The sequence below is a fragment of the Balaenoptera borealis genome (assembly GCF_965194805.1).
Source record: "Balaenoptera borealis genome assembly, chromosome: X".
Classification (NCBI taxonomy): Eukaryota; Metazoa; Chordata; class Mammalia; order Artiodactyla; family Balaenopteridae; genus Balaenoptera; species Balaenoptera borealis.
The window spans coordinates 58,425,715-58,445,193 of record NC_138881.1 but is presented as its reverse complement, the minus strand read 5'-3'; the positions used below and the strand labels follow the sequence as shown (position 1 = coordinate 58,445,193).

Below are 19,479 nucleotides of genomic sequence, written 5' to 3'. Positions count from 1 at the left end.
CACAACATCTCCACAGCCGCACGATGGCAGGGGGAGGCTCCTTGCTCCCTGTGCTTCTAAACTGAACTGGGTCGGGGCTGTGCCTTACGCTCTATTAATAGCCCCCTAGCCCAGCCTGCTAGCCCCAAACCCGGATGCCAGAAGCTGTGAGTCAGCAGCTAAAAATAACGACAGCAACTGCACCCAAACCCCAATGAGCAGCGCCCCTTGGCCCTCCGCCCTCAAGTTTTTGTCAATCTCAGCCTCCAGTCCAGGACCTTATAGAGGTTAAGTGCGCCATAGCTGTCCAGTCCTCCTGGGAAGAGAGGAAGGATGGGCGGTGGCAGGCTCAGGGCTGAGTGCTCAAGGCTAGGGGCTAGGGGCTAGGGGCAAGGGCTTGGGGCATTCCGGCGGAGAGTCTAGACTCTGAGGCTAGAGGACTGCAGCTGAGAGCCTGGGAGCTGAGAGGTGGAGGCTGCGGGGGTTGGAGACCCTGGATGTGGTCAGGGTCAGGTCGGAATGGGAGGGGAGGAAGAGGCTGCGGGGCTGCGAGGCTGGGCGACTGGGAGGGGACAGAAAAGTAGGGATGGGGGTGGGGGGGGGGGAAGTCCATGCTGAGAGGTGAGAGCCCGGCAGTACCTGGGCGCCCCAGAGCTGAGGCCAGCAGTCGGTCTGAGGGGCGGGATCGGGAACAGGGAAAACTACGGAAATGCAGCTTGAAAAGGTAGTGTGTGGAAGAGGCGGTCCAAGGCGGCGTGGACCCCCGAGAAGACTGGGACCAGGCAGCAGCCGCGGCGTGGGCTCCCGGCGCTCCTCCCACCTCCCAGCCCGTCGCACGCCGATGCCCCCGCCCACCGCGCCTGCTGCAGGCCAGGTATGTTGGCGTGGACGGCGGCCTGTGTGTGTATGTGCATGTGTGTGCATGGCGAGGGCTGGGTGGCGAGAAGGGAAGGGGCGGGGTCGGGGCGGAGGAGGGGGCGGGAACACAAATTCAAATTCGCTTCGGTCCATCCCGAGAGCGGAAGTGGCCGTGGGGCATCCTGGGAGTTGTAGTTCCCGGGCCTGCCCTGCAACCGAGGAGGGTCTTGTCCCTAGGTGCCAGTGCCGCCCCCGGTCCCAGGCTGGCGAGAGAGGAGGAATTGAGAACCGAACCTCCTGACCTCGTCAGACCCTTAGTTCGATTTCCCTTCGTGTGGAGACATGAACCGGGGTGAATGTGGTTGCGGTGGGGACTGAAGAGTCAGCCAGAGCACCCTCCTGTCCTTGTGTTTCCCTTAGCCCCTCCCCCACTTCTACCAGACTCCTTATCCTAGGCCAGCTCCGCGCTGGTCATCTTAACTGTTTATCCCAGGGACTCACGAGCAGCAAACATACCGGGGAACTTGCTCCTCGAGGGGAAGGTAGGCCCGGCAACCTGACCCTGCGCGCAGCCCAGAGAAGCGAAAACTTGTGGAAATCGGACCATGCCCTCGGGGTACGGAGTCAAGGACACAGGTCCCCAATGGGCACAAGGAACAGGTAGCATTCAGCAAATACGTCACGGGTGACGACGGCGCGGCCCTCCTCTTGGGGCAGGTGACCACAAGGTGGAGCTACAGCGCAAGTCTGCACAGCGCGCCTGGGCCACCCGGAATGCTCCCTGTGGCGGCTGCTCTCCTGCTTCCCACTTGCAGCCCTTCATTGCCCCAGGTGGACCTCTTGCCACCTCCAACCCACGATTCTCCCCATGATGACCCCTCAATGTCATGTCACATACAACCCTAGATGGAAGGTGCATCCTCCACCCAGCCCCAGCGCTGAGAAGATTAGACTGTGCCAAATGGGCATTCAATTCATTGAATAACCTATTAACGGACAAGATTCAGGAACGAATGTGTCTTGAAGAAAAGACTGTGTACAGCAAAAAGCCATCTGTAGGCACATGGCTAGATGGGCTCTTTGGCCCCCAGCCTCTAGGCAGGAAATAAGATAAATTGCATATGTCAGGGGAGACAGTGAATGAAGCCAGGTCGATATCTCCATCATCTTATAGTTCTCCAGGAAAGGCCGTTTTGTCATCTCCTTCAGTCACTGTTCCAAGCTGTCCCGCCCCTGACACCCTGTGCCTTCTACACAAGAACACGTGCACACAGATCAGAAACATTCTCTTGGCAATCTCCTTGTCTTTTCCTCTGTTCTAGTTTCATTTGGGGAGAAACTTCTCGTGACTCAGTGTCTTCCTAACCACTTCAGGTTGAAATCTCAAGGGGGGACAGATTCCATGGAAGCTTGGGGCATGCCACCATCTGGGCAGAAGGCCCTCATAGTTCAAAACCTCCTGTTGGCAAATTTCACCCCACACCAACCCCACCAACATTCCACCTCAGCCATTCTCTCTTCCTTGCTGTTGGCCAATGCAGACAGGCCTCAGACTCTGGCTGGTGGGGGTCGAGGACAGAACATTCACTCCATTATGAAAGCGTTGATCCTGGTCAGCAGCACTGCTGTTTCTAAGCCTGGGGAGAGGAGCATATAGGGAGTGAGCAAGGGGAAGGCTAGAGGAGGAGAAAAATGAGTTGAGGGGAGAAAGTTCTTACCGGTTCTCTCTCTCTCCTTAGCACATCTCCTATAGGGAGAAAAGCTTCTCATTATGAGTTCAGCCAGCTTCAAGAACGACCTTTTGACCCCGAGTTCCCCCAGACTGCCTTTCCCAGGTTCAAGCCAATGGGATATATAAGGAAGGGTCTAAGAATCTCCGAGGAACCAAACAGACCAAACCCCAAGCCCCAGGCAGCATTTATGAGTCTGAATCAGCCCTATCACCAGGACCCTAGGGAGAATAAAAACCCAGAAAGCTGGGGCACAAAACACTCACCGTTGGAGGAGAAAGGTCCACAAAAGCAGCAGGATTGAGACACAATTGGTAATGACCCACATCATTAGGTAGGTTTGAGGGGGCTATGGGAATAGAAAAAAGCCCCTGTCAGTGGCCACAGCGACCCATATACAGACACAGGTAGTATATGGGGGGAGGAGGGGCAATAAGTAAGGAAGAGAGGGATAGGGTTAAGGAGAAGCAGGGATGGGAAAAGAGGAGGAGGGGTGGCAGTCCCAGAGCCCTTACAATAAGCCAGACAGGGTAACGCATCTGCTGCAGCAGCTGGCAGTCATTGGTGGTGACCGAATCCACCCCTGCACACCAGAGTAGGGAGAAGAGCCAGGGCTTGTTCACTACAAATAGGTTCACCGAGACATTATCTTGGTGCAGTGCTCTGTGGAGGCGGGGAAGAAATAGGGAACATCCAGAATCTTGGCGCTCCAGGCATGGGAGGGAGACAGCCCCTCTCTGTGCTTGAATCTCCAGTGTCACTGCCCCAGAGCCATCAGTTCTGCCTTTGCGTAGCAGCCCCTGACCAACTCTGTCTCCTGGTGGATTCCACCTATGGGTCCTAGCTTTGCTGTCTGGGGCTACACAGATGTGTCTCTCCTCTTTGTCTCATGACATCCCTTCAGAGGTCTGAGGGGCAGTGACCACATTTCCCTGAGTCTTCTCTTCTCCAGGCCCAACAGCCCCAGTCACTTCAACTGGGGCTGGGGACCTCGCTTATCATTCCCTTCCCCATACAAACCTCTCTAATCTGATCTTACTCCAATTTACCTATGTTCCTTTTGAAGTTTGGAGCCTGCATCTGAAGGTGATATCCCAGGTGGGCTGGGACCAGCTTCGAGGAGAGCAAAACTCCTCCTGCCTTCTGGGCACTATGCCCATGTGAAGGCAGCCCAGGGTCAGGCTAGTTTTTGGCAGTGTCATTCATTATTCACAGTGTTCAATCAAAGCCCTGGTCTTTTTCACACATGTTCCTGCTAATGCCAGTGTCTCCCTCTCTTGTTTTTGTGCAGTTGAGCTTCTTTTGGACCCCAAATATAGGTCTTTACATGTATCTCTGTTGCATTTCATCCTGGTACATTTGGCCCGTCATCTTGGAGTGCTTAGACCTTTCAGGGCCTCCATTTTCCCATCAGTGTTTTCATTACCAATTCATGCCTTTTGGAAACATAATCAGCAGTCGATGTTGACCAGGACAAGACTAAGGGGAGGGCCAAACCTGATATCGTGTCTCCTCCCACGGTGACAGCTTGGGGAAAGGTCCTTGAAATACTTAATATGATAACCGGGCTATCATTCAGTCCACATTTTTTTTCTATCTGACCACAAGGATATTATAAGAGACCTTGGCAACTGCATGTTTTTAAGTCTATCATGTTTCCTGGCTGGGTCAGCTTCTGGGGCCCAGCTCACATCTGGGACTCTCGCCTCTCTCCCCTGGATCCATCCTCTCTTGCACCAACCTCTTTGGTGTAGAATGAAAGCTAAACTCCTTCTGGTGGCCTACAAGGTCCTACCCAATTTGGCCCCTGCCTACCTCTCCAGCCTTGCCTTCCCCTCGCTCACAAGGCTGCTGTTCCTGCTCTTCTGCAGCTCTTCCCATTGTCATCTCTTTGTGACCTGTCAGGTCTCAGCCCAGACACTATCTCTTTAACCACTCTTCCTACTGTGACCCTCCCTAGCCCCTCTCTCCCAATCTCTACTACATCTTCCCAAATTTTTTGTCTTCAGATCACTTATCACTATCCAATATGCGTATGTTTTGTGCAGTGGTTTATTGTCTGTCTCTTTCACTCCCAAAGCCTGCAATGAACAGTGCCTGACACATAGCAGGTGTTCAATAAATATGTGTTGTATGAGTGAGTGAATGAATGGCCTTTGCCTTCCCAGCCTCGGCTCTTCCCCGCCATGAAGCCTCATGTGATCCCCTCAGCTCCTTTCCTCTGGCACTCACTTGATATCCAACAGCGGCAGGTCTTGATAGGGGAGGTTGAGAAACTGGGGCCTCACAGTGCTGTGGCCTCCCAGATGTCCATATATCTGGCGCATTTGGGGGGCCCGTTGTTGGACATGAGCCCGATCTTCATCCGGTAGCCAGAGGACCTGTGGTTCAGGGTGGATGGGCATGAAGCTGGGGAAGGCCTAGGGATTCCGGGGGTGGGGACAGGGGCAGAGAGGTCTGACTGCGGATGGGCTGTATGAGCTGGGGTGGGGCCCTGGGGCGGGGGGAAGCCTCAGCATTATCATCATGGCCTAGGGAAGGCAGGGGAGAGGGGCACTAGGGAGCACTTTGGGTCCTGGCAACATCACCATGGCTTGGGGCACCCCTGAACTCAGCACAGTCTCCAATGTCTGGTTCACAAAAGTGTCATGGTATGTGTGGTTTCGTGGGGGGCGGCGCAGGTCAAACATGACAGAAAGGTTGCGGGCTTCAGCTTCTTTCAGTAGTTCTTCCAAGGCTGGCACTGTCTGATTCTCAGCGTCTTTCCGATCAGGGCCTGACAGCTGCTTAGCCCCCCAGAAGGGTCGCCTCTATAAGAAGAAGAAAATTGTTTCAAGACCAGAAGAAGCCTCCAGGCCATCCTCCCATCCTCATTATCTTCACTCATTACCCCCACTTGGTGTACAGCTTCGGCCCACTGCTGAGCCAGGGTTTTTCCTTTCTCCAAACTGTGGCCTTTTCTAAACCCTCTAATACCTTACTCTGGCCCCAACCTCCTACCCTCCCGGTTTCCTAACTTCCTCGCTCTCACTACACTTTCCCTTGGGTCTCACGGAGACCTCTGGGATCTTGACCCCTTGGTTTCCTCCCAATCCATCAGCCCCTTTCTGGCCACACCTACATCCCCTACCCATGGTCCATCCGCAGCTTGAACTACTTTTCCACAGCCCCGTCAACTCCTTTCCTGCCCCACAAATCCCAAACTCTGATTGAATTCTGCAATTGTCCGCCTCCTCCACCCCTAGAATCGGGGGGCAGAGCATACCACGTGGGCTGTTGGCACTGTAGTCCTGTTTTCTGCTCTCAGTGCCACTTAGCCATCCTTTTACTTGTTCTTGATTTGCTCCCTCTCCCATTCCTCCTGGTGGCTGTTCCAAACCTCTGCCACTCTCCTCTCCTCCCCTTGAAATCAACAGATGACCTTACCTCCTAGTCACTGGCATGGAGAAAGTGAGCTATCAACACTTGTTAAATGTTTACTATGTGCCAGGCAGTATTAGAAGCACTTATGTGTATTAATTTATTTAGTCCTCCCGATAATCCTACAAGGTAGGTACTGTTATTATTCCCATTTTATAGATGAGGAAAATGAAGCACAGAGACCCTAAGGAATGTTGCCTAGGCTCACACAGCTAGGAAGTGGTGAAGCCAAGATGCAAACTCAGACGTCCTTTACTCTTAAGCGCTCAGATATGTCTTAATCCCTCAGAATATGTATCCAACTGATGGGTTGGATTACGGGAGATTTTTCAATTTTAGGTTATTTCTCTGACATTTTACTTTTTATTTTTTTATTTTTTACAAGGAACTTGTATTACTTTGGTAATCAAGAAAAGAAAAACTAAACAAATTAAGTATCCTTTTAAATAATTTCCATCACCTGCCGCATTGAAGTCCACACTTCTAGGCCTGGCATTCAAAGCCCCCGGAGACCAAGCCTCTGCTCTCCCGGCCCCCAGCCAGTCTCATCTCCCACGACTCCCATGCATTTTTGTCTCCCACTTCCACTGAGCCACTTTTTCATTGTCTTTTTTTTTTTGGCCTTGCCGCACGGCTTGCAGGATCTTAGTTCCTCAACCAGGAATCGAACCCGAGCCCAGGCAATGAAAGCGCCAAATCCTAACCACTGGACTGCCAGGGAATTCCCACTGAGCCACTTTTTGTTCTCTGGAAAGGCTTCTTCATATTTCTGGGCTTTACACACACTCTTCCCTCTGACCAGAATTCCCGTTCCCTGCCTTGTCCATCTTAAAAACTACCCTCACTTCATATGCTGCTCAGGCATCCTCTCCTGGGAAACCACTCCTGACCCTCTCCCACACTCCCACTGCCCAACAGCGACCTCTCTCTCCTCTCTACCCAGTAAAGACCTTGCTCTTGCTGGAGGTTTCATATTCTGATAGCCTGTTGCCTAGATGCTTTCCTTACTGGGAGGGAATGACCTGAGTGCAGAGACTGTATACCTGTCGCCCAACATGGGGCTCAGCAGATGCTTATCAATGAATGAACTCCACCCCCGAGTGCCCCTGCCCGTGGCTGCCTCTTCCAGAAGGCTGTCCTCACCTGTAGGAACCAGGCCCCGGCATTGAGTCTCTTCAGCTCAGTCCAGGAGAAGTCGCTACTGTGGCTGTTGACTCGGTGTGGGAACACAGAGGCCACATCTGTGGTCCTGGTCAGGCGCTCATCATGCATGAGGAAGGGGATCCCGTCGGAGCTGAAGGCACAAGGGGAGTCAGAGGGCCAGGCTCTGGGGCTGGTCATCATTTCCGCAGCTTCCCTGCTGTGTCACTCGGGTTGGGAGGGGACCCCGTCTTCCCTCACCTGACCATCACGTCGGTCTCAAACACAACAGCTCCACATTCAGCTGTCTTCCGCAGGGACATCAGGGTGTTCTCGGGGGCCAGCTGGGAAAGGTGAGGAGGTGGCAGGGAAGGGTGGGAGCCTGGGAACCCACAGGCCTGGTCGCAGCAGCCTAGAGGAGCAGACCCTCCCTGCCCTGCCAGCATTCTGCCCAGCACTCACCACGGGGGCCCCTCGGTGTCCCATCAGCTCAGGCTTGGGGGGTAAGTCTTTGGGTTCCATGATACAGGCTGAGGAGATGAATAGGGGCACCAGGTAGATGGCCAGGGCAACTCCAAAAAATAGGAGCAGTAGCAGAATCTTGGGACCTGTGGGGAGTGGGGGACAGGCTATAGAGAAAGGACAGTGGTGGGCCCTGGGGACAGAAAGCAGAGTGCAGGTGCAGGAAACGGAGCAGCAGGAGGCAGGAGCATTGATGGCCAGTGCGGGTGCGTGGGAGGGTGGAGTTGGCACCTCTTCGGTGGATACGGTAGAAGGTATCAGCCACAGGCCAGGCCAGGAGAGTGATGCCAGCAACTGCTCCAATATGAAGGAATGGGGCTGTGGCCTGTGGACAAGAGCTGTTGAGGAGGGCTCTTCTCCCTGGAAGCCCTCCCCTTCTCCTCCTAGGACCTGACTTTTGAAGTTGAGAGCTACCTGGAGTCTCGGGGCACCAGGGAGCAAGCTGTGTCCTGGGGTTGGCCACAGGCGAAGGTGTCCCCCGCTAAGCCCTGGATATCAGCCACTCACCTGCAGTGACAGACGTAAGCTATGCCACTCCTGCCGCCATTGGACCTCCAGTCCCACAAGGCCAGCGGCCACAAGAAGTATAATGAGGAGCAGCAGCACCTGGGGGGCCAGGGATCTTCATGTCAACCTGGGCTTGTGGCTGCCTGGGCTGCCCCTCACTCTATGAAAACAGGACCATTCTCTTCTCCTGACTCAACCACTGTCCTTCTTTCACTCAGCACGTATTTACTGGGCTTCAGGTCCTGAGCTCGTGCCCAGGGATAGAAGAACTGGCTAAGCGCCGGGCCCAGTGTACCCGTCTCCCGCTTGCTCCCATCCCCACTCTACCTTGTGGGTGGTGTGCAGGCACAGAGGCTGGCCACAGAGCCGCAGGAGCAGGGCCAGGAGCTGGGGGCAGAGGTGGTGGGAGTCATGAGGTGCCAAGAGGGGGTTCCCTGAGTGGGCTTCCCAGGCTGACACCTCCCTCCTCCCCTCCCCTCAGTGGCCAGGGTGAGAGCGACAGGGTAGAGCTGAGCGGGAAGGAAGGGCTAAGGTTAGACCAGCTGCCCCGGGACCCACCAAGAGCAGGGATGCGTATGTGACCAGTAGAGAGATGACCAGCAGGAATGCCGGGGACCAGTCCACCCAGTGTCCCCAGTGCTGGAACAGGAATCTGTGGGAGGGGAGAGGGAGGTGCCCGAGTGGGGGAAGGGCAGCGATAGTGGCCTGAGGGGAGCTGGGCTGGGTGGCTCTAGGATGGGGGCTAGAAGGGAGTGAGGGGAAGCCCTTCATGGGGTCAGGGGCTCCAAGGACTGGGGAGACTTCACGGAGGGGTTTTCAAGGAGGCTGGGTAGGGGGCAAGCCAGGCAGGGCTGGGGATGACCGAGCACCCTGGAGCCCCGGGGTGGGGAGTAGGTTGACATGTCTGCTGAGGTGTCCGTGACACGCTCATTGACACACTGAGGGTCCGTGACACACTCATTGAAGTTGTGCAGGTCATTGAGAAGGATGAGCACGACGTACAGCCAGCCCAGGGAGAGGAGAAAGGTGAGGAAGAGCAGGCCAAACCAGATGCATTCGCACTGCAAAGGGGCAAGGAGAGAAGCTCACACCCCATCCCCACTTCAGCTCAGAGTCCCCAATGGAGGGCAGCTCAAGGGGGCTTCCTGCCAGGCATGGGGGTGCTCTGCTTTTGCACGTAGTTCTTTCCATGTTTGAGGGGATTTTCCTCCTGGGGAGAGAAAGCCCCTTCCTTCCCTATCCCCTCCCCTCCGCTGTCTCTGAACACACCTGGCCTTCTTATCCCCTCCAAGTGGCCTCTGCCTTGGACTACCAACCCCCCACACACCCCATTTGTACTTCACCTGGTTGGTTTGTGTCCTGTCTTTGGGGCATTTCTTCCAGTGGCAGCTATACAGGCAGTGGAGGCAGTGGGCCCAGACCGAGCAGCAGCCGGGAGACTCGCCCATGGTGAGGGCCTGGGGGAAGGGACACTTGGCTATCAGGGACCCTGGCAGAAGGCAGATCTCAGCCTCCCTCCCAGTATATGCGAGGAGCCCCGGGGAGGAGCAGAGGCCTGGGCCGCTGCTCAGCAACGGAGGTCACAGGGCAGGTCCCAAGTGCCAGATTGGATGAGGAGGTGAGCAAAGGGGACAGTTTCCGGGGTCTTTCTTTCCCTTTCATCTGCATACCTGGAAAGTCAGTGGGACACCCTGGAGGTCTAGCCTCCTGGCAGGATATACACCCACTCTCTCTATCTCCTCCCCTTTCAACAGCATCCCTATCTGGGGATGGAGAGGTTGCCTGGGGTGGGGACTCAGGAGAAACTTCCCCGGGGTGGGGCAAACACGGTTTAGCAAGTTGAGGCAGATCTGGCCAAACTTCAGGCGGCCCCGTGTTGAGGCTTCCACCATAGGAACCAGGAGTAACCTGAAGGAGAGGCACCAGGCCTGACCTGGGGCTGAGGGAGGGCTGGCTAGTGGCTAGTTGGTCAGTTGCTATGGATACAGATTGCACACATCGCAAAGCCCTGAACTGAAAGATTGTCTGTCTTCACCTCCCAGGGGCAAGGGGGCACTACCAATAAGAGGAAGTCTTGAGGGGAACAGGTTGCCTGGGTCACTCCCTACCTTCTGAAGGAAACTTTTTCCTGCCCGCACACACCTGGAACATCTAAGCCCTCTCACCCCAGTCCTGTCGCTTTCTGCCCAGTCATCCCCGAACCTCAGCCAGGAACCCAGTCCCCGCCTTTTCCTTTTCAGGGGCCCCACCCTCTGAGGACACTTTGGTGAAAGTACAACAAATACAGGGCAAAGGTGTGTATGGGGGCTGTGGTTGTCTTGGGGCAGGGGATCACTGGACCTTGTACTTTGGGGTCAAGCTGAGACCAAGCTGGCTTACTGATCCCCAGACTAGGCTGGGCGTGTGATTTTGATTCTACATGAGAAGGTGTGGGATTTGTGTCAGCATTTGTATGTGCATGCGCACTAGTGGCTGTCAGTAAAATGGGTTTCTAGGTGACTTGGAGTATGTAAAGGAGCCCCTGGATACACCCAAAGTGGGTGTGGTCTGAGGAACACGACCCCTTGCCTTGTCATCTGGGCTCCCCTGAAGCTGTGGAGTCTTTAGGGGGTGCACAGTGGCTGAAAGGAGGGTGTGGCTCCTCCTGAAACAGCCCTTCTTACCCTCTGCTTGCCTTGGGAAAGGAGGGTTGAGGTAGGGATGGAAGTTAGGGGGCTGAAGCTGGGGGGAGGGAAACCTCTCCCCACCCTGACACCCCTCCCAGGAAAAAGCCAACCCAGAGGGAGGTCCCCTGCCTCTTCCCATGCTGGGACCGAGTGGTAGTAGCTGCCTCGGGCTCCAGCCGTACCTCGGGTACTGCCTCTGCACCCCAGACACTGCCGTCCAGGGTCCCACCTCCCTCCAGGAGCTGTCTGTAGGATGGGGTCAGGATCTGAGCAGCCAGAAAACTCCAATCAGGGGAGCTGACCAGGGGTGCTGCTCAATCCTTGGGCCCAATCCCTGCTGGCAGGAGCCGGACTCGGCCCTGCCACTCCCGCCTGTGGCCCCCAGCCTCCCCGAGCCCTCACACCTTTTCTCAGCAGCAGGTCCGCTCTGCTCTCTGCCCTCTGCTGTGCACTGCACTGTTTCCCAGGTCCTCTCCGAGTTGTCAGCCTCCTCCCTCTTCCAGGCTCAGCCCCACCAGTCAAACAGGTGGCACTGTTGCCACCTACAGGAGGCTGTGCGGGTCCTCTCCCAAGGCCTGCAGCTGCTCTGTGGCCTGTGGTGTCCGTGCCTGGTCGGGTGGGAAGATGGGAGGGGGGAAGGGGGAGGGCGAGCAGATCTGCTTCTTTACTCGCTGCCGGTCAGGGGGCTTGGGGTGAGGAATTCCTTTGTGCAGCTTTCCCCATCCCTCTGTCCCTCCTCCTGTTCTCCTCTTAGTCACTGCTGGGGCTTTGTCCCGGCTCAGGGAGGCGAGGGCTGAGGGCGCGGGCGGGCGGGAAGCTGGGGGGAGGTGACCACACAACTTTGCAACTTGGCAGTGAGGAGAAGGGGCCCAGCCAGCCCCCTGGAAAGGGGTGTGTATGTGTGCGAGGAAGTCTAGCATCCAGTCTCAAGCTCCCTGGGAGGATAGCCTTAATTCATCTGCCTCCCTTCCCTCTTGGGATCTTGCTTCTGCTTCTGCAAGGTGCATCTAGAAGGGAACTCAGAGTTGCACGCCACTTCTTGTTTCACCCAGTTTCTGGACCAGGGGTCTCCGTGGGCCTTATGGGGCCTGGGTGGTACTAGCAGCCCTTCCCTTTCCCCCCTCACCCCAGAAAGGAGATGCTCATTCAAGATGTGCTGAGATTTGCATCTTTTTCGCTGCTTTGACCCCAAGGCATCTACCGTCTCTTTCCAAGAATCATTTGAGGAGTGTATAGTGGTATGGTCACTGGCTTTTGGAAGATGAATACATATAAAAGACACTTTTACCACACCATCAGCAGAGGAGGGATGGCCAGCAGGCCGTAGAGTCAGCTTAGTGCTAAAGCACAGGGCTCTGGGTGGGCCAGGGACTGGGGGCTGGCTTGATTGACTTTCCCTCTCAACCTTTTGGCTGAGGCAGTGGCTCGATGCCCGGGGGCTAGTGTAGTGTTGGTGGGAAAGAATGTCTTCTCTGGGGATAAGCTCATTTACCCCTCCCCCCAAACGCACTGGATTTGGAACAGTGAGAAGGAAGACCTGCTCTCTTAGGCCAAGAGCCTGCCCCCTCCTTCTCTGCCTTCCCATTGTATCCAGAGGCTCTAGTTGGCAATGGCAAAGGCTCCCTTGCTCCCTCGGCATTAAAATGCAAAGAGAAGCAGGGCTGCTTGCTGGCAGGAGGCCAGAAAGGGCTGCAGGGTCACCTAGTCCCAAAGGCTTCGCTCTAGGCAGGTTGTCCTTCAGTTTCCTTTGCTTGGACTCTGTTGGATTCTGGAGGAGTCTTGGCTTTCATGTGCCAAATTCTGGGGGGTACTTTGGGAGCTTTGTTCGGGGCAGGGGGCTGGGGCTCAGAATGCATGGATATGACGCTCAGGGCTTGTGAACTCCTGAGAAGGCTGCAGGGCCAGGGCTGGCTCCCTTTTCGCCTTAAGCAGAGATGAAGAACCCAGATGCAGAGTGAGGAGTAAGCCGCGCCCATCCTCTTCCCTTTCAAAGGAGGAAGCAGGGTGTAAGTGCAGTGCTGTCCGCGGGCTGGGCAGCAGTACGATCCCATGCCCAGGCGACTCCAAATCAGGCCGCAGGCTGTCAGTAATGGCCACCACTGCCGATCTAGAGTCAGCTAAGAACTTTCGGTGTCAGACCTGGGTTCAAGTCCTAGCTCGATTACTCGTTAACTTTGTGACTTTAGTGAAGTGACTTAACGTCTTTGTATCTCAGTTTTCTCATCTGCAAAATGAGACCTATTCACCTTGAACTTTTTTGTGAGGAGCAAATAAAATTGTGGCAAGCACATGGAGATGCTTGGTAAATATGGTTCCTTCCTCCAAAATCTGGAGGTCAGGCAGCCTCTACAGTGAAGGTCAGGCCACTGGACTTGCTAGCATTATTCTAACCTCCTGAGATAACAGAGCAACATGAAGACACATGACTTGCTGCTCCATACTCCCCTCAGGGGATGAGGGCTGCTACAAGGCAGTGGGGCTTGGGCACTTGCACTGACTTTCCTTAATAGCGTTCCCAGGGGCGGAGGAACACAGGTTGAAATTGTATTTCTCCCTCTAGCACAGAAGACTCTTTCCAAACAGCAGATGGACTAAGATTTATTTATTTACTTAACATTAACATTTAAAAAGATTTCATTTACCTCAGCAACTTGAAAGACAATTGAGTGTACTATTAAAACACTTGAAATCCAGAGACAAGAAAGATCCCAGCACCATTCTGGAGGTGGCGTGAAGATCTGTGCCAGGCCTCCAACCTAGGTTAGGCTCTGCCATGAAACTGAGACAACCTAAAGATAAGACAGCCTTGGCCTCGTTCCCACTGGGAGACAGCCCTAACTGCTCATGAATAAGAGAGAGCTAGATTGTACTGAGGACTGGTTCCTCATGAGTCATCAGGAAGGTCAGTTGGTTCTCTCTTCAGCAGGTAGCTTAGCACCCTTCTGGAGAGGAGAGTAGTCGTCAGGGGCTGGGGGACTGGGCATGAAGTTGCCAACATCCAACAAAGGTTCCCTCTTTTTCAGTAACGTGCTGTTCCTTTTTTCAACAGCAAGAAACCTGAAATCAAGAGGAATCATGAAAAAAAACCCCTTCTGGCTGCAACCTGAAGGCATCTCCCAAGCCAGACCGGGGCAGATATGATGAGTCCAACTTCAGTGGGCCTCTTCTTCAATGGGGGAGCAGCCAGAGAAGAAGCTGGTATTGCTGGCCAGAGCTCGTTTCTTTTTCTTCCCTGGAGCTTTATTTTCTTGGGATTCTGTTGCTACATGTTTTGACTCTGGGAGGCCAAGGGAGGAGGCACCTGGAGCCGTGTTGTTTAATAGCACCTGCTCCACATCACACATCTCTTTCAGGATCTAGGAAGGACAGAGACAGCTATGACTAGATCTGGGGTAGGGACAGAGGCTTAGCGCAGCCTAGCCACTACAGATGTTTAGCACACTCCCAGTGGTATGAGGTGACCCCCCCAAATCGCTCTGTTGAAAAAACCAGACTCTAGCAGATGCCCGGTTCCCAGTTCCCAGCAAGCTGATTGTACCTTTACCTCCTTTTCTCCCACAGCTCTCTGTCAGCGCTAATGCAGAGATGGACGCTAATACGTTTGGAAACACCTGGCTTTTAGGCCACCTACCTTGCTGTTGGGAGTGGCACAGACAGGGTTAAAGAAGCTCAATCCTGGGGTCACCTCTGTGGGATCCTCCAGTTTGAAGGAGCCTTCAGAATCCCGAGTCCGCTCAACAGTGCCCAAGCTATCCTGAGAATCAAGCAGACAGGGATATTAGAAATTCAGCTACTAGGGTTACACAATCAGTCTGCTCCCCTTCAGCCAGTGAGGTACCAGCTCTGAGGGCCTCATCAATCAGTGTAAGCAGGTCTTAGGGTGACCCTGCTTGGGGAGGTCACAGTGCTCAAAAGCAGCCTCTGAAGGCAAAGGGCTGGGTAGGAGAGCGGCACAGGACACATCATGAGGCAAGGTTTAAAACGAGGCTGAGCCTTGGTCATTTCTTTGATTAATCCTCTCCCCTCCCCAATCTACAATATACTTTTTAGCATTTCTACAGAGTGTTGCCTGTATTGGTCTTCCTTTCAGAGAGGAAGCTGAGGCCAAGAGAGAGAAGTTGCTTAGGTAACAAGGCGACTCTGTGGTAGAGCTTGGATTAGAATTATAGCCTGTTCTCATGGAAACTGAACTGGATTAAGAGTCAGGAAGCCTGAGGTCTAATCTTAGCTGCCATGACCAGCTGTATAATATCACGCGAGTCACTTAAGCTTATCTCTGGGCCTTAGTTTCCTTCTCTGTAAAATGGCAGTATTGGACTAGATCAGTGGTTTTCCAACTGAAATTCTAAGAGGAAACTCGATATATAAACAAGTAAAGAGCAAGTTGCTTTGGTTGGCACAGGGTCAAACTGAGCTGGGCCACACTCCTCTGCCTGGAAGCACTTCCATGGAGCCACTATAGGACTCTAGAACCCAAACTGAGAAAAGCACAGGCATAGAGAATCCTGAAGGTCCTCCTGCAATGCTACTTCTACAGTTCTTAGCCTGACCTCTAGCTTGCCACCTTAGTCCTCTAATGACTACCTACCTCAGAAGTTTTTTTAATAGAAGACCCAGGGCAAAGCTGCGCCCATATAGATGGTTAAGAAATGCACGGTGAACTAGTCTTGCTAAAATTCCTGTGTATCACACAGAGAGCAGTAGGAATGAGCTTTTGCCGTGGGCACAGGTAGGCATAAGGCAAGTTCGGGCATCTGACCTGCTTGGTGCTGCACTTCTCAGTACACATTTCGTTTCTTTGAGTTTGCTATCCCTGGGAGCAAAAAAGAACAGCTACAGTTAACTTGGCTCAGAACAGTGCCTATCAGAAAGACCAAGTTCCTGTGGGTCTTTTCCTAGAGACATGGAATAGCTGGTTCCCATGGAGAAGGTCTAAGTAAGTAATGTCTCAAGATGTCAGAAGGATTAACTTCCTTCCTGGAAGCTGCTACCTCAGCACGTGGCCCTTAAAATTCCAGCTAAGCCTCTGGACTAGTTTGATCCTGCATGGCTGTATGCCTGTAAATGCTTGCTCTACTGTTCCTTGCTTGTGCCTTAGACACTGTACAGAAATTTTACAGCCAAGGCTAGGGGTGGGGAGCTGCATATCTGGGAATCTCCTGGGAGGGGCTGTGGCTTCTGAAGGGGTTGTGTGGACAGGCTAGCAGCAAGGAAGAAGGACTGAGAAGCGAAATGTCTTTTTCTGGTTGCAGAAGAAGGGTAGGAAGGGCTGTGCAGGAGACTCTGGCTTTCAGGAGGGAAGGTAGAAGAAAAGGGCAGAAACTGCTGGGAGATCTGAAAGGATGGTGAGGGATGACAGCACTGATCCTACCTTGCCTTGCTGACGGTTCCTACACTTTGTGGGGTCACAGCTGCAGTCCGCACCACAGTCCAACTTCTGTCTCCTGCACCCGCACTGCTTGTTCCCACACCAGCCCTTGCAGGAACACTGCAAAGCAGGTTTGTAGAAAGACACATTACTGAGTCAGAAGACTAGGTTTGAAGTACCTTCCCTTCATTCTCAGGCCATTCTAGAAAAACTGGAAAGTACCATCAACTTTACTAAGCTTCTATCTCCTCAGTCCTCTCTTTAGTGAAACAATGATCACCAAGAACCCCCATAGGTTTTCTAAGAACAAGTCATGCCACACTTTTGGGATAGTATACTTGAAAGATGGATTGGATGGATACCATAATAATGCAGGGAAACTGACAAAGATCCTCATGATGATTTTATGGCCAAAGTGAAGAACTATGAGATGAATGGGAGTAGAATTAGGCATATTTAAGGACTGAGTATAGTTGCTCAGTATCCTTAGATCTACCCAGCTGTACTTTCATCCAACTCATATTTCTACAGTTTGTTAGTGTCAGCCTAGGCTTTGTCCTCAGCAGTTTAACCATTCAACATTTTAATAAATCACTGATGATATGAAATAAAATCATTTACATTTGTATAGCACTTTACAGTTTTCCGAGTACTTTCATATATAGAAATGCAAAATCTCATTTGAATCTCATAGCCAGTCTACAAGGTAGGCATATTTATCAGCTGTAACAATGACACAAAGCTGGAAGGATGATTAATATGTAAGATAATAGAATCGAAATTCAAAAATATTTTGACTGGCTGGAATTATGGGCTGGAAGTAGACAGAAAAGTTAAAACAGGGATAAATGTAAGTCTGGCATTAAGTTCCCCCCAAATCAGCCATATAAATGTAATGTTGTGGGGGGGAGATCTGGCTTAAAAGTAGTTTGTGCAGGGAATTCCCTGGCGGTCCAGTGGTTAGGACCCGGAGCTTTCACTGCCGAGGGCCCAAGGGCCCAGGTTCAATCCCTGGTTGGGGAACTAAGATCCCACAAGCAAGAATGGAGCCCGTGCTTACACAGAGCTGGAACTCCTGGCTTGGGGTCTCTTCCCTCTGCCGTCACTGAACTGCCCTGGAGCCCGAGCGGAGGGTGGCCTCACTGAGGCTGTCGGCTCTGGACGGGTCCCAGCAGCCGAAGCCACGACAGTCCTGGGGACCATGGGACGGATCACTCATCCTGGGGTAAGCCAGCTGCCATGTCATGAGGACACTCAAGCAGCCCTAAGGAGAGATCCATGTGTCAAGGAACTGAGGCCTCCTACCTACAGCCACATGACCGTGTGGATGACAGGCTCTTGGTGCTCCAGCCAGGCAGCAGGGCTGTGCCTCTGAGGTGGGAGAGCCAACTTCAGGACACTGGTCCACAAGAGACCTCCCAGCTCCATGTAATATCAAATGGCGAAAATCTCCCAGAGATCTCCATCTCAACGCCAAGACCCAGCTCCACTCAACGACCAGCAAGCTACAGTGCTGGACACCCTATGCCAAACAACTAGCAAGACAGGAACACAGTCCCATCCATTAGCAGAGAGGCTGGCTAAAATAATAAAAAGGCCACAGACATCCCAAAACACACCACCAGATGTGGACCTGCCCACCAGAAAGACAAGATTCAGCCTCATCCACCAGAACACAAGCACTAGTCCCCTCCACCAGGAAGCCTACACAACCCACTGAACCAACCTTAGCCACTGGGGACAGACACCAAAAACAATGGGAACTACGAACCTGCAGCCTGCAAAAAGGAGACCCCAAACACAGTAAGTTAAGCAAAATGAGAAGACAGAGAGACACACAGCAGATGAAGGAGCAAGGCAAACACCCACCAGACCTAACAAATGAAGAGGAAATAGGCAGCCTACTTGAAAAAGAATTCAGAATAATGATAGCAAAGATGATCCAAAATCTTGGAAATAGAATGGAGAAAATACAAGAAACATTTAACAAGGAGTTAGAAGAACTAAAGAGCAAACAAACAGTGATGAACAACACAATAAATGAAATTAAAAATTCTCTAGAAGGGATCAATAGCAGAATAACTAAGGCAGAAGAACGGATAAGTGACCTGGAAGATAAAATAGTGGAAATAACTAGTGCAGAGCAGAATAAAGAAAAAAGAATGAAAAGAATTGAGGACAGTCTCAGAGACCTCTGGGACAACATTAAATGCACCAACATTCGAATTATAGGGGTCCCAGAAGAAGAAGAGAAAAAGAAAGGGACTGAGAAAATATTTGAAGGGATTATAGTTGAAAACTTCCCTAATATGGGAAAGGAAATAGTTAATCAAGTCCAGGAAGCACAAACAGTACCATACAGGATAAATCCAAGGAGAAACACGCCAGGACACATATAAATCAAACTATCAAAAATTAAATACAGGGCTTCCCTGGTGGTGCAGTGGTTAAGAATCCACCTGCCAATGCAGGGGACATGGGTTCTAGCCCTGTTCTGGGAAGATCCCACATGCTGCTGAGTAACTAAGCCTGTGCGCCACAACTACTGAGCCTGCGCTCTAGAGCCCATGAGCCACAACTACTGAGCCCACGTGCCACAACTACTGAAGCCTGCGTGTCTAGAGCCCATGATCCACAGCAAGAGAAGCCACCACAATGAGAGGCCCGTGCACCGCAACGAAGAGTAGGCCCTGCTTGCCGCAACTAGAGAAAGCCCACTCACAGCAATGAAGACCTAACGCAGCCAAAATAAATAAATAAATTAATTAATTAATAAAAAGTACTTCTTTAAAAAAAAAAGAAAAAAAATTAACTACAAAGAAAAAATATTAAAAGCAGCAAGGGAAAATCAACAAATAACACATAAGGGAATCCCCATAAGGTTAACAGCTGATCTTTCAGCAGAAACTCTGCAAGCCAGAAGGGAGTGGCAGGACATATTTAATGTGATGAAGGAGAAAAACCTACAACCAAGATTACTCTACCCAGCAAGGACCTCATTCAGATTTGATGGAGAAATTAAAAGCTTTACAGACAAGCAAAAGCTAAGAGAATTCAGCACCACCAAACCAGCTTTACAACAAATGCTAAAGGAAATTCTCTAGACAGGAAACACAAGAGAAGGAAAAGACCTACAATAACAAACCCAAAACAATTAAGAAAATGGTAATAGGAACATACATATCGATAATTACCTTAAATGAAAATGGATTAAATGCTCCAACCAAAAGACAAGGACTGGCTGAATGGATACAAAAACAAGACCCATATATATGCTGTCTACAAGAGA

The 19,479-nt window shown here is 52.3% G+C and overlaps 3 protein-coding genes across 16 annotated transcripts in view; all 3 read right to left on the bottom strand.

Moving 5' to 3' along the window:
• DLG3 (discs large MAGUK scaffold protein 3) overlaps positions 1-1,721 on the bottom strand; it is a 63,631-nt gene extending 61,910 nt beyond the window's left edge. For 2 of the 3 annotated variants that reach the window (XM_082376590.1, XM_082376580.1), the window contains exon 1: positions 619-820. The gene's annotated coding sequence lies outside the window, so the exon portion shown is untranslated. Of the gene's footprint in view, positions 1-618; positions 821-1,353 lie in introns of those variants that run through there. The other variant, XM_082376591.1, reaches the window with a different exon arrangement.
• A 118-nt stretch (positions 1,722-1,839) lies between these two features.
• On the bottom strand, positions 1,840-11,593 carry GDPD2 (glycerophosphodiester phosphodiesterase domain containing 2). Of its 10 annotated transcripts, XM_082376644.1 has the most exons (16): positions 11,227-11,589; positions 9,500-9,613; positions 9,114-9,217; positions 8,715-8,808; positions 8,484-8,543; positions 8,157-8,255; positions 7,881-7,974; positions 7,590-7,735; positions 7,389-7,471; positions 7,131-7,281; positions 5,156-5,377; positions 4,800-4,948; positions 3,083-3,230; positions 2,834-2,916; positions 2,556-2,584; positions 1,840-2,474 (listed from the first exon to the last, which is right to left on the bottom strand). In XM_082376644.1, the coding sequence occupies exons 2-16, from the start codon at positions 9,602-9,604 to the stop codon at positions 2,422-2,424; spliced, it is 1,620 nt and encodes a 539-aa protein (XP_082232770.1). In that variant the 5' UTR covers positions 9,605-9,613; positions 11,227-11,589; the 3' UTR covers positions 1,840-2,421. The 10 variants fall into 10 exon arrangements, 8 of the variants coding, with proteins under 8 accessions (XP_082232770.1, XP_082232769.1, XP_082232766.1 ...); XM_082376643.1 differs by having other exon boundaries at positions 1,840-2,584; positions 7,590-7,657; positions 11,227-11,593; XM_082376640.1 differs by having other exon boundaries at positions 1,840-2,584; positions 11,227-11,592.
• A 1,816-nt stretch (positions 11,594-13,409) lies between these two features.
• KIF4A (kinesin family member 4A) overlaps positions 13,410-19,479 on the bottom strand; it is a 125,456-nt gene continuing 119,386 nt past the window's right edge. For all 3 annotated transcript variants that reach the window (XM_082376542.1, XM_082376543.1, XM_082376541.1), the window contains 3 exons: positions 16,194-16,310; positions 14,454-14,576; positions 13,410-14,178 (listed from right to left, as the gene is read on the bottom strand). In XM_082376542.1, the coding sequence (XP_082232668.1) occupies positions 13,975-14,178; positions 14,454-14,576; positions 16,194-16,310 (444 nt within the window). In that variant the 3' untranslated portion in view covers positions 13,410-13,974. The remainder of the gene's footprint in view (positions 14,179-14,453; positions 14,577-16,193; positions 16,311-19,479) is intronic.

Bases quoted from the DNA above. Each gene is read 5' to 3' on its own strand.
- GDPD2 (XM_082376640.1), bottom strand. From the start codon at position 9,604: ATGGGCGAGTCTCCCGGCTGCTGCTCGGTCTGGGCCCACTGCCTCCAC. The intron at 7,736-7,880 runs GTGCCAACTCCA...CACTCCCCACAG, and splicing joins CTACCGTATCCACCGAAGAG to GTCCCAAGATTCTGCTACTG. The intron at 2,917-3,082 runs GTAAGGGCTCTG...CTATTCCCATAG, and splicing joins GTTACCCTGTCTGGCTTATT to CCCCCTCAAACCTACCTAAT.